Below are 17,486 nucleotides of genomic sequence, written 5' to 3' on the forward strand. Positions count from 1 at the left end.
GAGTGTCTGTGTGGGCGTGAGAGTGTGTGTCAGAGTGTGTCTTTTGGTGTGAGATTATGGGCCTCATTACAGTCCTGGAGTCTAATGACCTCCAGGTTCACGGTGGCGCTCGGACCGCCATATTACGACTGCAGCTGTTGCGGTGTGGTCGGACCACCGGCACCGCCAGATTTCGACTTCACGATGGCCTGGCAGTCCTAATCCGCCAGGGCAGCGCTGCCCTGCGGATTACGACCCCCTTCTCCACCAGCGATTTAATGGCGGTAACACCGCCATGAAAAGACTGGCAGAGTCTGGGTGCAGGGGGGCCCCTGCACTGCCCTTGGCAGTGCCCATGTAAAATGCCAACTGCACTTGGCATGGGCAGTACATGGGCCCCTCTGGCCAGCACTGTTGCAATGTTCACTGTCTGTTTTGCACCCTACGCACTACAGCATTGCCTCCGGCTCGATTATGAGCCAGAGACATTGCTGTAGGCTGTTTCCTGCTAGGACAGCGGGCAGAAACTGAGGTTCCGCCCACAGATCCAGCGGGAAACTCGATGGAACTTTGGCAGACAGCCTTTTCCGTCCACCAAAGTCATAATGAGGCCCTATGTGTTACAATGTCTGACTGGGTGTGAGAGTAAATGTGAGTGTCTCAGTCCTGCTATGAGAGGGAGTGTGACAAGTCATGCCTCAATGTGAGGGTCGGCGTAAGAGTATCTCTCTCTCTGAGTCTGGGTGTGAGAGTGTCTACATGGGTGTCAGAGTGTCTGTGTGAGAGTGGATGTGACAGTGTCTCTCTGGGTGTGAGAGGGGTTGTTAGGGTGTTTGTCTGGTCGTTTCAATAGGTGTATGAATTTATATCTACACTGATCCCAGCCGATGGATCCGTGGATTTCAGAAACCGTAAAAATAAAAAAAAACATATTTTAAAGCACATGAAGACCATTTTTACTTATTTATCACAAGTATATTACACCCATAGGGTGAGGAAACCTTTACCCTGACCCCATCATCTATCTACATTCAGCCAAGATTTCAGCCTCAGGGACTGTTTCTCGATTAAATAAAATAGCGGTCGCAACAGTCCTTTCTGGTTATGGCCAGCCAATCAGATTCTCTCTGTGGCACTTGGATCTGTGGAGACTCTGCGGCTCTTGATATCTATATTTTATGGCCTTAAATTAATCTAAAACTACTGACCGGATTTACACCAAACCACAAAAAGCGTAATCTGCGGAACAGAATCGAGCTTCGTGCCAAATTTGGTGTAATTCTGTTCAGCAATTCGGGCTATAGGCACGTCTAAAGAATGCAAAATCCTCATAGACACAGAATAGAGAAAAAGTGTTTTGGGACAACCCCTTTATTTTGGCCCCTGCTTCACGGTATTTTGGCCCCTGCTTCACGGATCACCCCAGAACTTTCAAAACAGCAGCTGAACTGACCAAAGTGTAAGTGTAATATTCAGTGAGCGGTGCCAAAGTTTTTGGCTAAACAAAAAGCGCTCCGTCTATGGAAACATGGTCCTAACTATAACTACCTAGTGGCAACTGCCACTAGGTGATACACAGATATATATATCTGTATATATATATATATACATATATATATATATAGATATATATATAATCCTAAAATATGCCAGTTGCACCAGCAAAACTCAGACTAGGTTAGCCAGCCCTTAATAGGGTGCGCATGTGCAAACACGGTCATGTAGAACAGTGAGTTAATGCCCAAAAAAGCAAGGTATTTCAGTATTATGTATAAGTATAACCAAACTCTTTATTTGGCCTTTTGTGAAACGAAGGACTTAGGGCCAAGTGTACTAAGCAGTTTGCACGTCGCAAACAGCGAATTTCGCTGTTTGCGACGTGCAAAATGCACTTTGCAATGCACAGACCACGATTTGCCATTCGGTAACCTGGTTACCGAATCGCTAAAAGGGTTTGCAAGTCGCAATTAGGAAGGAGTGTTCCCTTCCAAATTGCGAGTCGCAGTGCAGGATTGCTTTGTGACCGCGAACGCGGTCTCAAACCAATCGCAGTTTGCACCCTTTTGTATTGGGTGGTAACCCATACGCAAAAGGGAAGGGGTTCCCATGGGACCCCTTCCCCGTTGAGAATGGCACTGCAAAAAAAAATTCAGAGCTAAAAAGTTTACATTTTTCATTTTTGTAATGCATCTCGTTTTCCTTAAGGAAAAAGGGCTGCATTACAAAAAACAAAAAAAACTGCTTTATTAAAAAGCAGTCACAGACATAGTGGTCTGCTGTCCGCTGCAGTCCACCATCCCTGTGAGGGCAGCCATTTACAAAGAGGTCGCAAATTGCGACCCACCTCATGAATATTCATGAGGTGAGCCTTTGCGACCCCCCTGCGAATCGCAGATGGTTTCAGGGACACCATCCAGCATTCTGAATTGCGACTCGCAAATTGCGAGTCGGTCTGACTTGCAATTTGCGGGTCGCAATTCAGAAATTTGCTACATCTGGCCCTTAGTTCTCAGTGTTTTCTTCCAGCTCTGAAGATTATTGGGCCTGTTTTTGGTCATTCTCTTCTCCGAAGTTGGGATGCTTTTGAAACACTGCAGCTTTCAAGATATTCTCCCTTAAGCTGGCACCTCCTTAAGTAACATCTCCTGTACCTGCACCTTCCTTGTTTGCCAATGTTTCTTCCTTGAGTAAATCTTTTAACTTCTCTGCAGTAAAACTACCAATCACCTCATTATCTTTCTCTAGTGGCAAACCAGGGGCTCGAAAAAACCCAAATATTTTATTGTCCTGCCTTGCTTTCAAAGTGTTTAATAATGACATCTCCATCACCTTTACCAATACAAGTGTGGTGTTTGAGTTGAGGGCCACCAGATTGCCCTCCAAAGCGTTTAATCTATATTGAATGTGATTTTTTTGGTTGGATGCAGACTCTTGTGCCATTTCTCCCCTTATGTGACTGTGATAGCGGGGTCCGGAGTCTCTCTCCTTGCCTGCTCTTTCATAACACTTAATGAAAAGAAATCTCCACATTTTTTAAGTGTAGCCTAGGCAATGTGCATGTTCTGTTTGCGACATGTTGTCATCTACTTCTTTCACCATGCCCATCTTACGCCTATCACTTCGTTCCTTGGCCTGCCTTTCAAAATTCCCTTGGTTTCGTAGGTAAATGCTTTACGTTAGTCCCGCCTTGAGGCTGCTTTGTTACCGCCTTGGAGACTGATGCTGTTACATGGATTATTGCACGATCAGCCATATACCTTTGTGTGGCGCCCTACTTTTTTTGTTTGCCTTTCTGCTTCGCGCTACGTATGTTGTTTCTTCCTCTTCCTTGTTTTTGGGCATGCCGCTGTTTCTTTATGGTGTCTGTGCCCAAAGGCTGCATGGGGCTCTTTTTTATTTATTTATATATTTATTTTTTGGGAAGTTTCATATAGTGCAAACTCTATCGGAGGAGCTCTTTGCATGATTACCACTTACGTACGTGAAGTTTCATATAGTGCAAACTCAATCGGAGGAGCGCTTTACATGAGTACTCCTTATGTACAAGTTTAGCAGTTGAAAAAATACAAACTGGCACATTTTAAAGAGAAAAAACATAGAAATCCTCAACGTGACTCTCCCCGCACAGCGGGTTATCTGATATTCCACTATTTACTGCACTCAAGAAGCTCACCCCATAATGCTTTGCGGAGCATTTCTTTAGAAAAATATTTTGGCCCATAACTCAGCCAGTGGTGGTCCTAGGACATTGGACCACCACCAAACCATTCAGCATGACATGCACTTTCTGTCTAGGTCATCTCTGGGTCCCCCCACTAGGTTGGAGGGGACAAATAGTAACCTCTCCCACTATTCAGTGTCTTTTTAAGCTCTCATGGCTAGAACTTTTGTTTTTACAGCTGGGAGTTCTTTGTGTTTTTAAGGGCCTTGTTTGTAATACAATTGCAATAGGCCTGAAAATGTGTAAGACACAACAGCCTCTAGGGGCTAAATATATGGTTAGATTGCATTACATTTGCCATTCTCTTATCAGGTGGTTATGCCCTCTAGGGACTGACTATACAGTTACATGACCATGCTTCTTACAAATGCTATTTATATGGTAGTGCCTTCGAGGGGCTGTTCTGAATATTACAATCAAGATACTACAATATTCAATACAATATTCGCTGCACTCAGAAAATCGTCCCATAATGCTTTGTGGGGCATTCCTTTTACAAACATTTTTGCCCATAACTCACTGTGTGGCGGCTCTAGGATAAATGGACCACCATCTAAACATTCAGCACAACACACTTTTTCTTTCTATGTCATCTCTGGGTCCCCACACCAGGATGGAGGGGACTCAAAAATAATAACCCGTGGATGGAACTTTTGTTTTACAGCTGGGAGTAGTTTGTGTTTTAAGGGCCTTGTTTGTAATATTATTCTAGTAGGCCTCCTCGGCATGAAAATGCATATTTCACTACGCTCTCTAGGGGCTAAATATATGGTTACACTGCATTACGTTCTGTCGTTCTGTTTTCATGTGGTTATGCTCTCTAGGGGCTTACTATATGGTTACTAGCAGAATGGTCAGCACGACTTGCTCTTTCTAGGTCATATCTGGGTTCCCACACTAGGTTGGGGAGGGACCCCAAAATAATAATATAAATAAATATAAGCAATATTTTCATTTTTTGCTGTAGATAGAGGAAGAAGGTAAATGGAAGTGCTCTAGTTATATGCAGGGAGACTGTAATTATGTGGCAGACGACCAAATTATGCGGCAGGGTTGCCGAATTTATGTGGCAAGAAAAGTCCAGTTATGCATTTACAAAACCAATTGCTCCAACTCAAGCAAATGGGAGACCTTATGCATGTGCAAATATTGTTTTTACTGCAGGTCATGCTCGGAAATGGCGGACTACTTCACTCATTACTCTTGTGCCTCATCTAGGGCGCTTGGTAGTTTTAGGAGGATTTGGAGCAATTCTGGAAAGATAAACGTGTCAACACTGAACTGAGGCCAGGTTGCATTTTCCTCTGGTCATTTGGTGCAAATAATAGTGCGGTTTTGTCTGACGCTGGTGAAGATCTGTCCTGCACCAGTCCTGTGGCATTCATGCTATCACTTCTAGAGCTACCGCTTTACCATTATATTTATCAATATAGGTTTATCTCCACCCTTTGGTCCAGCATACATTGTTCTATGTGATTTCAGTGTCCTGTGGACCTACAGCACTTCACAGGTGCTATTAACAACCCACTCTGCTACCCAGATTCTGTCACAAATTAAAAATGTTTGCGATTCAGTCCTTTCTTTTTTGATTTGTGAGTTCTGTACTGCTATACCACATTTCTCTTATGACAGTACATTTGGCAGTTCTTGTCATTCTGTCCGTAGCTGCAGAATAATTTCTAAATGTCTGTTTCCTTTTCATAACAGGACCGCTTATTGCTGACTCAGTCTTTTCGCTGAAAGCTAAAGAAAAGGAGAATCTTCCTCAAATGAGCCATAAGGCACCCAAGAGAAGACGTGTTGCTCACTCCAAATGTAAGTGTGGTTTGCAGGAGGACTTCAGAAGGCTTGCACATTCCAGAGCACGTACGGACCCTCATGCACAGACTGAAACACATTAATACTGAAACTGACGATGCACGCACATCAGTTGCCACCAGAAAAGTAATGTTAAGTGTGGTCCCTTTATATAATACAGACTATAGTTTCAGATTTGTCTTAGATTACCTATGTGACAGGTGGGGGAGGTCACAGTTAAAAGTTACACCAGATCGTCCCTTGGTTTTCTGTCATAACAAGGGGGAAATATTGAGGCGAGAGGGGAGAAATGCTGCAGTGGAGATCTGATTTCTGCTTCAGTACCTGTGAGGGTGGTGATAAGGTGCATCACATCATCAGTTGCCCGCCATAGTTTCAAATCCCAAGTTATCGGGTTGTTTGTGTGACAATTATGTAGAATGTCTCCTCCAGTTTGCATTCCTTCAATCATTAAATTGTTAGTGTAAAGGAGGGGGAAGAACACTTCTGCATTCTTCTTTACTTCTACTAGAGTCAGGCCATAAATGGGACGAGTATTTTTTTAATTTAAAATTTTAATTTTAAATACTTGTTAGATGTAATTGACAAATCCTTCAGTGCCTTGAAAGGCAGGTAAATCACACAACAAAAATAAATATGGTAAGAACTCTAAAGATTCCTATTAGTGCAGCGGGAGAGCCCCTGCCTTTTCTCCAGAATTCTTTGTGAAAGCATGCAATATAATTTGAACAGCAGGGCAGAGTACTAATTAGTGCGGGTGGTTAACTGATGTTAGTGAATATGAAAAAAGAATATTCATTCTTATTCAAAGAATAAACTAGTTGACGATCTGAGGCTTCGCCTGTTTGATTTTGTCAGTCACTAATGCTATGGAGAACCTACAAATCACTAAGAGGTTTTGTCAATAAAGAGTACAGACACCTGCATCAGTGATAAGACTACTTCATGCATCATAAAAGTGTGGCTAGGTACAAATGGCAGTCGCAAGCTGAAGTTTGCAATTTAGTCAATTATGTGCTTAAAAAATATGACAACTGCAGCCTCTTTCGTCGAAGGTCACTTGCCTTATATAAAAGTCTTAAATCTGGAAAGTGAGATGGATGCAGCCTCTTGAGGCATTGTTGTGCGGAGCACGGTTGAAGGGCAACCTTATTCCTCATTGCTCACAAAGAGAATGAGGGTGGCCCTGCTGTACTCAGCTGGGTAATTGTCGAGCACTACCTAATGAGCCAGATGGTGGTGTTTGGCACATTACCTGGCTATTAGCAACTGGTTAAAGGCACAATATCTAGGTGGTGCCGGTTGATTACTCTCATAATAATAATAATCGGTTTAGGGAAGAGTATAAAAGGTACCCGGGTATGTCTATAAGAGCAGATGGAAAGCAGAAAAAAGAGAGTTATGTCAAAGTTTTAAAAAAATGGCATTTGTGTACATAAATAGAGTTGGAGAGAGACAAAACAAGAGAGATAAAGGGAAATAGAAAACGATTATACGAATGAGCCAAAAAAGAGAACTGATTGTAAATAGAGAGAACATGATGGTACAATGTAAAGGAGAAGAAAGGGCTTAAAAGAAACACGGTCACAAGATATAACAACAATGTTGCGCAATAAGAAAGAAGCCAATGGAAACAGAATCGCAAAACATGGCTATAGAAACACATTTAGAATACAAAATATACCTGTAAGGTACTTGAACAAACATTCCATGGTTCTTGTTATAAACACTGTTAGGGACGCTGGCCTCCATGCATGAAACTGAAACATTTCCAGGGTGAAATTTCAATGTCCATATTCACAGTGTTTAACTGCTGCTTCCTGCTATGTGAAAATGTCTGTTTTGAACTGTCACACTTATTGGAAAGCTTAAAGTAAATGCAGCTCACAGCAGAATTCCAGGCACACAGGGTATGTGTTGGGCTTCCGCCCATGGGCATCATATTAGTGCTTGGCTTGCAGACGTTGGGAGCAAAGCCCCAGAGCTTTACCTACATTTTATAGGATAAAAGGTGTTTCTCTGTGTCTCAAAGTGGTTCTATAACATGCTAACAGTGTTTGGATACTTGAAAAAACAAAAATATTGAAGAATGCAACAATACATCCTAAATGTTGTAAAATTGATTACTTGAAATTAATGTGAGTCTCTTACCCTTGGTTTTGCGTCCTTGCATTACAGGTGATTCGATTGGCAATCCCAGTGCACTATATGGGAAGAATATAGAAGAAAACCTTACTCTGAAATGTCCCAAAGACGCAGAAGTTCAACAAAAGAATGATCATCTCCACAAAGGTGACAAAGGAAGAAACAGAATTTTTGTTACTGACGGTTATATAATGTTTTATATAATGTTTATAAGCATTTTGCATTGAAATATAAGGTGCAAAAAACAATTACAAAAATGGTCACCGCACACACAAACTAGAGTCAGGTTAAAAATACCATAAATATCAGCTCCTCTTCTGTCTCTTTTCAATCAAAGTTAGAGATGACGTTACAGATACACAAACAAAACACAAACTCAATAGTGTGAGTGCAATTAGATTAAAAAAAAGAGTGAACTCTATAAGAAATGCAACAGCAGAAGTAACCAAAAGGCTCTGAGACTCAGAGCAGTGCCGCTTTAAGTGACTGAGAAACACAGCAAAGTTTTCTTGAACACTCATAGCCAGTAACAAAAGAGGATTGACAGGAACGTGTAATTAAAAAGGGCAAAGTTAATTATGGGTGCTGAACTGATCACTGGGGCAAGATATAGGAAAGAAAAAGAGTAAAAATATTTCAGGACACTGACAAAACGAGGGTTGACAAGAAAGTGTAATCAAATAAGGCAAAGTTAATTATGGCTGCTGAACTGATCATTGGGACAAGATAAAGGAAAGAAAAAGAGTAAAAATCTTTTCAGGACCCTGAAAAAACAGAACAAAATGAAGACAACCACTCACAAGCAGTTATAGAACTACCAGATAACATAACGCAGAAAACAAAGTGAGATAATCTTCGAGTAAAAACTTGTTTATTAATCGAGTTGTGTTAACTTAAAAAGAAGAAAGAGTTTAGTACCATACTTGCAAAACAAAATTAAAACAGGCTGTAGATCAGATGTCATAGAATAGCTAGGACAAAACCAGACCGAGCTGGAGACAGATGAAGGCATGTAGAAATAAGAATCTGGACAACACTTTCAGTTTCTTGGGAAGGTGATGAAGCTGGGATACGGGACAAAACTTATGAGGGTTATATGCATGAGTCTAAGGAAGGTTTTCTTAGATGAAATTGATGATTTAAAAGTGGCATGAAAGAGTCCACCCATATCGTCTCTTTGGTCCACATCACTCATCCTAGTTCCCCAAATCAGTGTACTCAATTTGATTGTATAAACATGCAAAATATTTTTTTATTTAGATCTTGACAGATGGGAATACTCTGTCACAAACATGATTACTATCCCGTCCGCCGTATTACGGTCCCATTAAATTATATGGGGATCGAAATACGGCGGACAGCATATACTTCACCTCTGTTATGGAGTATTCCAGACGCCGAGATCTAAATCAGACCCATAGTCTTGATCACATATACAATGTTTATTAATCCATTCTGGTTTTCATTATAGTAAATGAAAATAGTTCCTTGTAGTCTTTCCTTCTCTTTAATACCCATTGCATTCTGGGTAGTGCAGCTTGGTTTCAATTTGTTTTTAGATTCATTTCAGTCAGCATGGTTTACTTTAAGCATTTCACCCAAATCTTTTTATGTTTGTGATGCTTGAAGGGTTCCTGGCTACTGGGACGGGAAGTCTTCTTCATGGCTCTGAGAGTGCGCTTTCATGCCCTATTTTGATCTCCTGGCAAGTCAGTTGAAAGTATTGTAGGTTTTCTTGATCTCTTCCTCAACGAACATGACAATCACATGTCCACTGTGAGTCTTCCTGTTTACATGGATTAAGTCTCTAGAACCCCTGGCTGCCTTGGTGCCCCAGGAGCCTGGACTTTACATTGGGGCAGCGGTTGGATCACTAGGCTTCAGACTCAGTGGACACTGATACCAGATGTTAAGTCCAGTGAATATCCATAAGCTATATATAAAATGGCAGATAACATTGGAAATGAATCTGAAATGCTGGATGTGTCTGTAAATAAATTAAAGCAAATGTGTACTGACAATGGGTGGAGGGTCCCAAGGTCTAAAAACAGCAAACACTTGATTAGCCACATGGGAAAATGCTTGGAGGGAGAGGCCATTGTAGCGAAGCATGAGGAGGAGGTGGAAAACTTACAGGAGAGCATGATGTCACAGACCTTCAAAGTTCTTTAGTGCAGACTTCCCCTGTACCTTCATCTAGGCTTTTCCCTAGGTCTTGCCCTAGACCTTTCCCTGGATTCTTTCCTCCCTCTATCGCTAGAGTTAACTTTTCCCCTGCCCCAGAATTCACCTCCTTTGAAGGGACTGACCTAGCAGAGGCTCTAAATCTCCAGCTCCAACCACAAGAAACTAAGAATTTAGCAAAGGAGAAGGGAAGGAAATTTGAGAGGGGGAAGCTAAGGATGGCCCACCAGGCAGACGAGGAATGGTGAAGTGTCAGACAAGAAGAGTAGGTTTGGAAGGGGAAAGAAAGGAAGAGAGAGGGGCAGGAGAAGGAGAGATATAGGGAAGTGGAGAAGGAGCAGATAGCCCTGGAGAAAGAGAAGTTCATGTTGGTAGCAGAGAAAGGGGTTACCTTTGGTGATAGTGAGTCCCCCTCCAAGTCCAAGGAAAATGTCATCATGGTACCAAAGTAACTGATACATATGTATGTCCCACGTACAGATAATCTTGGCTGGATCCATACTTTTGAACTCGCCTGTAAGGCTCAATGTCTAAACGATCAATCCAGGGCAGAAATTCTACTGATTCGCCTGAGAAGGACGCTCTGACCTACGAGTCTATGAAAGATGCTCTGATTAGATGGTTTGGGTTGTAGCCAGCCCAGTACTTACAGAGGTTCTGTGAGAACAAGAAGGTGGATGGCATTTCGCTTGAGAATTGGATCAGTGTCATAGTGCATGACTGGAGAGAGTGGGTGAGAGGAATGGAAGCAAATGATTACCAGTCCCTGACTCGGGTAATAATAGCAGAGCATCTCAGCCAAGAGTGTGCTAACCCTCTCAGGCGGTATTTGTCTGACCTTACTGAGAAGGATCCAGAAAGACTTGGCTGGCAAGTCGCATTCCAGCAGAGTGAACAAGGGGCGGGAGCACCACAGTTCAAAACCCAAGGGTGAGAAGCACTCCGAGCAGCCTGCCCTTAAACCAGAAAGAAAGGGCCAGAATAATTCCCAAGGTTCTCAGCAAGTCAGACGTCCAAGGGGAACAGGTCCCTAGTCAGCACCAGAAGGGGAATTGACAAAAGATTTCTTTCACTCCCCAGGCAGACACATAAAGAAGGACTGCCAAGAAAAGGATGTAGCGCCTGCAGTGCCCATGATAGCAAATGTGCTTTCAGTGGGGCCAGACATAAAAGGAGGCTCAGCTGATTTTAACTTAGTCACTGGTAATATCTGGGAACTAGATCCAGAGGCCCTTAAGCATATTCACCAAAACTCGAAGGGGGTACATGAGTGTGGCAGGTATTAATGGGAGGTAGATTCCTGCTATAAGGTATACTGGTGGCCACATGACTGTGGTTGAGTGGAAATTTCTCAAACCAGAGGAGATCATCCCTGATTCCCAGGGTTATGGTCTGGTAGCTAGGTACGATGACATGGCGTACTCTTTCCAGACTGGAGGTAGAGGTGAATGGTAAGAAGGCCATGGTCGATGTGTGGGTGTGAGAGACTCAGGCTGCTGTATGTTTTCTGGAGAATGATCTTGTTGAATGTGGTCTAGTACAAGGACTGGGGGCCTATATGGGCTGGACTTCATCAGCTGTACTCACAAGGGTGCAGACTGTAACCCATATTCCTAGTGAAGATGGGATAACTCTAGAGGGAGAGAGGCCAGAGGGGAGTAGGCCAGAACCAAGAGCAGGCTCTGAGAAGTCACTTGTCTTTGTGTAGGTACCTCCTGCTCCAGTTGGAGAGGACGAGCATCCAGAGGTGGATATGGTGCTGGAGCCTGAATTCCTGCCAAAGCTGCAGGAGCTGTTTGAAACAGGAGGACCGTCCTGGGATGAGTCTAGTAAGACACAGGCTGAGTGCCCTACACTTGTGTTCTTGCTGAAGATTTCACAGGACCAGGTCTGTACTGGAGTAGTTGGAAAGCACAAGGTGGCTTGGGAAAATGGAGTCCTGTACAGTGGGCCCGCTGACACGGAACCAGGAGCCAGCAAAAGACTGGTGGTTCTTCAGGTGCATAGGAATTTCCTCTTGATGTTAGCGGGTCATCTGGCATCAAAAAGACAGGTTAGCACCTCAGTCCTACTGGCTAGGAGTTGGTCAGGATGTAGAGAGGTTTTGCCAATCCTGCCTTGCCTGTCAGACTAGCAGCATGTTTGGTGCCAGACCAAGGCACCTTAGGTGCCCCTACCTGTGGTGGGTATTTATGTAGTTGGTCTCTTTGATCACCTATTGTCTTTGGGTAACAAGTACATACTTCTCTTGGTTGATTTTGCCACCAGGTCTCATGAGGCAGTGACCTGGAGGAGCACTACTGCAAAGGTGGTAGCTAGGGCTTATCTACGGATCTTTTCCAGGGTTGGATTCCCATAGACTGTGGGGTTGGACTGAGGAATGGACATCATCTCCTCTTATATGAAGACAATGTGGAAAGACGTAGCTGTAACTTACCATTTCTCCACAGCGTACCACCACCTAGCCAATGGATTGGTAGCTCACTTCAGTAAGACCCTAAAGGGTATGATAGGGACTCTGATTCCCTCAAGAGAAAGTGGAAACACCTCGTGCCCTTTTTTTTGCTTACAGGGAGATAGCACAGAAAGGAGAAGGGTTCAGCCCCTTTGAACTTCGTTTTGGGCATCCGGTCCGAATGCTTCTGACTTTGGGCAGGCAACCCTGCATCCCCTAAAGCCGATATGGTGGATTGTGTCCTGGGCCTCCAGAGGCTGATGGCCCAGTTCATGAATAAAGCGAAGGACAATCTTCAAGCCAGCCAGGAGCTGATAAAGGAGTGTTAGGACCAGAAGGCTATGCTGACTGGGTACCAGGAGGGCGAGGAAATTTGGGTCATGAAGCCAATCTGTCCAAGGGCCCTGTAGGACAGTGGTGTGGCCCTTACGAAGTTGTCAGGAAGATTTCTGATGCCAACTATTTAGTTGACACAAGAGGTGCACGGGAGCCCTGGAGGATGTTCCATGTTAATCGGCTAAAGCTGTGTCTCTGCACGGATTACACAGTTTCCATACTTGCAGTGTTTGAAGAAGTAGAGGAGAAGAACCAACTGCTCCTTGACTTATTGCAAGGTGATGAGAAAGATAGTTCAGGTGAGAGAGTTAAGCTGTCCCCTGAACTGGCGCCTGAACAGCAAGTGGAGTGCTGAGGTGATTTTCCCATCTCTTCTCACTTAACCCAGGGCTGAACCCTGTCTGTGTCCACAACATAGACACTGGAGACACTCTGCCTGTTAAGAGCAAGACTTATAGGATGTCAGACAGGGTTCAAGAGAGCATAACAAATGAAGTGGCCAAGATGCTGGACCTGGAATGACATCAGCTACAGCACCCTGAATCTGTGATACCTGTGGAGACCTAATTTAGTTGCTGTCTTCGCACGCTTCCAACAAGTAACCTCCGAAATAGACTATGAGGCCTATAGGCATTCCATGGGTGGGATCCCTTATGAGACGCTATGGCTGAAAGAAATACCACAAATAGTTCTCTTTGATAAAATCGGATGTTGGTGATTACTTATGAGTCAGACAGACGAGGACAAACACCACAAGTGGGTAAGGGGTGGGGGTTAGGTAGTTAGGGATATGAGAGTTGATGTTAATGACATTGAATGATAACATGAGCGAAGGGGGACTTATTATTCTAATACAATGTGCATTGGTCTTTGCTGTGGATGGAGTGGGCAACCGCATGTCTCACAATGTCATGTGAGTATTGTTTTTTTTCATAATTTACTGAACATGACAAGCCGATGCTTATCATATTTAGTGTCCCGATAGAAGTGTATATGATTGATATGTTGAAAACCCAGTAAAGTTTAATAAAAAAAAAAGAAGCTGGATTGAGTGTTATTGATCCTTCTCGTAGTCTTGGGGCCAGCCCAGTGGTGTTGTTGCCTAAGCAAGGGTCAGTTGACCTGCACTTCAGTGTGGATTATCGCAGCCTAAATACTTTGACCAAAACCGATGCCCATCCTAACCCCAAGCTGAAGAGCTGGTGGATAAGTAGGGTGCAGAAAAGTACCTTAATACCTTTGATCTGACTAGGGGCTACTGGCAAATTGCTTTAGTCCCTGGTGCCAAGGAGAAGACAGCATTTTCAATCTCAGAGGGCTTATACCCATTTAGGGTATGCCTTTTGGACAGAAGAATGCTCCTGCCACTTTCCAACACCTGGTCAATCATGTGCTGTCAGGTTTGGAAGCATTCTGAGTGGTTTACCTGGACGACATTGCTGTGTTCAGCAGCTCATGAAAGAACCACATGTATCATCTGGAGCAGGAGCTGGTGAGGATGAAGGGGCCTAAACTGACCATCAAGACAACCAAATACCAAGTCGATCAGTTCTCTGTCTATCTTGGACATCAGGTGTGGGGATGCTTGGAAGATTTGACCCCTGGAGGCAAATTTCCAGGTGGTGCTGGACTGATTCACACTACCCAGATCCAGGTAAGGGCCTTTTTGGGCCTTACGGGCTTCTATCAGAACTTTGTGGCAACTTTGTGGCAAACTATAGGACCATTGTTGCCTTTTAATTGCTCTGACCTCAGGAAGGTGATCTGGACTGAAGAGTGTCAGAAGGCATTCAATGAGTTGAAGGCAGCACTATGCAATACACCTGTATTGAAGGCCCCTGATTACAGTCAGACCTTCATTCTGCAGACAGATTCTTCAGACAAGGGAGTATAAAGTGGTGGAGTAGATATGGAGTGGTAAATAAGGCAAGATTACAGCATGGGAATGCAAATGGTCTTCCCTGCCAATTTATCCAATCAGATGATCGGTCCTCTCTCATTGGGGAATAAGAACTGGTCATTCTGATGTAGGGAAGGGAGAGCATGTGTTAGGATGGGACATCTTCTGTATGGTTCTGGACAGCGTACTTCCTTGCACTATGTTGAACTCCTCGCAAGTCACTTGAAAGTGCTGTAGTTTTCTTGGCCTCTACCTCAGTGAACATGACAGTCACGCATGTCCACTTAGGGTCTTCCTATTTACATGGATGGAGACTTTAGAGCTTGGCTTTGAGGTTGAGGCGCTACGTATAGTGCACCCCTCTTTTACAGAGTGGCTACTGCTCTCTCTTTACCCAGGCTGTGGTAGACTGACTGTTGTGGCCGCATTAATCTATACTCAGGGGTACCCGTACCCTTTAGTGGGGCTGCCTTCCAGCTCCCTCCTGGTAAAGTCTATGCAATTGCCCTTACCTGGGCACTTAGGTTCTTTTTTTTTTTTTCTTTTGTGGTATGCAGGATGTGTGTATTGAGAGTCAGCAGGTCCACTTGGTGAGGATGGTGAGCCATTGTGTTTAATGTGAGCCAAGGTGGTATCTGTTCTGCTGGACATTCCAGCTCCCCTGTGCCCCTCCCTATTCTTAGTAGAAGCTTAGTGGGTTGGGATAAGCACTAGCTCTTATCTGTACTTTGCTGGGACGACCCTTTCTCCTGGGTCATGGTCAGGGCCTCCTGATCAGAGTTCATTAAAATTCCTCTCTAAGGGACAGAACAGACAGATACAAAGAGACTGGGATAGCCCTCCTTACATGAACTGATCACGGACTAATCAGAGATTGAACATGCAGGAAATGTGCTGCAGGGTGGAGGGCACCCAGGATGTAAATGTAGCAGATCCTCTGATTGGATTAGCCAGTTACTCAGAGAATGATTAAAGTGTGGCCTCCACAGCCAGTTGGTGGTTCAAGGCTGTTATCTTTTCAGACAATACACCCATAAGGGGTCGCCGAGGAAGCTGAGATCCAGGAGTGGAGTCCAAAGATTGGATTGTCATTCTTCTTTCAGACATGAGGATAGGGTTTGAAGTTGAGATGGAGTCTGTGACAGATTACCGGTGAAAGGAATTCACCATTCTGACGGAAGGAGCTGGGCTGCAGCTTTTTTAAACGGGCATCAGAACAGAGAACAAACTGTCTGAGGCCTTTGGAAGCTGTTCTGTCTTTTGGAACACAAGGAGACTTCACACAGCTACTCAGGATAAGGAACCTTGCTGTGCATCAACATCGAGGGAGACGGGGGAAGCTCCAGGTTGTCATTGAAGGTGAGGCAACTTTGTCCCTGACTCCTCCCCTTTGAACGAACTTATAATTTGAACCGTTGGTCCTTGCACAGGACTTGCATAGTCTCCAGCTTTGTCCTTACTTGTCCTGTACTGGTAGCAAGTAGCACCCTCCTCTTGGGTGCCCCGCTATTAGGAAATCTAGACTGTGACCGTTGAGCTCTGTGGTAAAGGATCCTACCTGCTTTGTCTCATATGAGAGCATCAATGTGGACTGGTATCCTGGCCAGCCACTGCCCTAATACAGCTAACCTGGTGACTTCTGGACTAGTAGGACTCCAGTAACTGTGCTAAGACACCAGGCGTCCCTACCCAGACCCCTGACATCACCAGAGCTGTGTCCTCGCCAAGGAAGGGTGGGCACATCTGTTGCTTCGGAAGGTGGGATAGTGGGTGAATCTGGAAGATTTCACATCAACTGCTGAAACCCTAATACTCTATACAAGAATTGATACCATTGCTCTAGCTTTGAAGAGTAACCCTATATGAGATGGTGTCTGTTTAATGCAATGTTAACTGTGTTTTTATAGTGCTTAGGGCCTGATTTAGCACTCGGAAGACTGGCTACTCCATCACAATAGTGACGGATATCCCGTCTGCCGAAATATAAATCCCATAGGACAGAATGGGATTTAGATTTCAGTGGACTGGATATCTGTCCCATTGTGACAGAGTAACCTGTCCGCCGAGTTCTAAATCAGGCTCTTAGGGCCTGATTCTAACTTTGGAGGACGGTGTTAAACTGTCCCAAAAGTGGCGGATATACCACCTACCGTATTACGAGTTCCATAGGATATAATGGACTCGTAATACGGTAGGTGGTATATCCGCCACTTTTGGGACGGTTTAACACCGTCCTCCAAAGTTAGAATCAGGCCCTTAGTGTCTTGGCACTATTTTACTGTTTGGAATCAGAACTCTGTCCCAGAGGGATGTAGAGATGTCTGGTTTTCACTATGTATCTCTTTTTTTGTGTAGTATACTTTTCTTGTGTTTATGAAAGTAATTTTATTTTATGAAGTATAGCACTGACTGGTCATTGATCTTATTCACTGGTATTACATTGAAACTGTATTCTGATTGCCTACCCCACCTCACCACCTTGAATAAGCCTTGGACTGCTATATCTCACTTTCCTTTGAGAAAAAAATGTGCTGGAGAGGATTACTTGGTTATCCATTGTGGGGTCCATTAGTGCTGCGACACCAAGACACCAGCGGTCATCATCTCCAATTGATGCAACGTGAACCCAGTAAGCCCTGACTGCTTTGGTGCCTCAGCTCGATGATCACACTAGCTGTATAGATTAGGTGCTACTCATAGTCCTTGTGACAATGTAGATTCTTTGCATTAGGTGCTGGATTAAAAGCCTCTGGGTTGAACACAACCGCTGAAATGTTATTTGCGTTAATCAGCATGCTATAAGCAAGAGATTGGATTACATAATTGAATCCGTTAACAGTAGACGCTGTTCCAGTTTTGTAATTGTTAATTTCAAAATTTCAGCTTCGTGTATTTGCATAGTTAAGCTGACCCTTTTCTCACTCAGTTTAACATGTGAGCTTCCGCAG

The 17,486-nt window shown here is 43.9% G+C and overlaps 1 protein-coding gene across 9 annotated transcripts in view; it reads left to right on the forward strand.

The window, feature by feature from the left end:
* The window catches only part of ZNF670 (zinc finger protein 670), a 185,762-nt gene that overhangs the window by 88,600 nt on the left and 79,676 nt on the right, over nucleotides 1–17,486 (forward strand). For all 9 annotated transcript variants that reach the window (XM_069234430.1, XM_069234431.1, XM_069234433.1 and 6 more), the window contains 2 exons: nucleotides 5,408–5,515; nucleotides 7,697–7,810. In XM_069234430.1, the coding sequence (XP_069090531.1) occupies nucleotides 5,408–5,515; nucleotides 7,697–7,810 (222 nt within the window). The remainder of the gene's footprint in view (nucleotides 1–5,407; nucleotides 5,516–7,696; nucleotides 7,811–17,486) is intronic.

This window comes from Pleurodeles waltl, chromosome 5, assembly GCF_031143425.1.
Source record: "Pleurodeles waltl isolate 20211129_DDA chromosome 5, aPleWal1.hap1.20221129, whole genome shotgun sequence".
NCBI classification, from domain to species: domain Eukaryota; kingdom Metazoa; phylum Chordata; class Amphibia; order Caudata; family Salamandridae; genus Pleurodeles; species Pleurodeles waltl.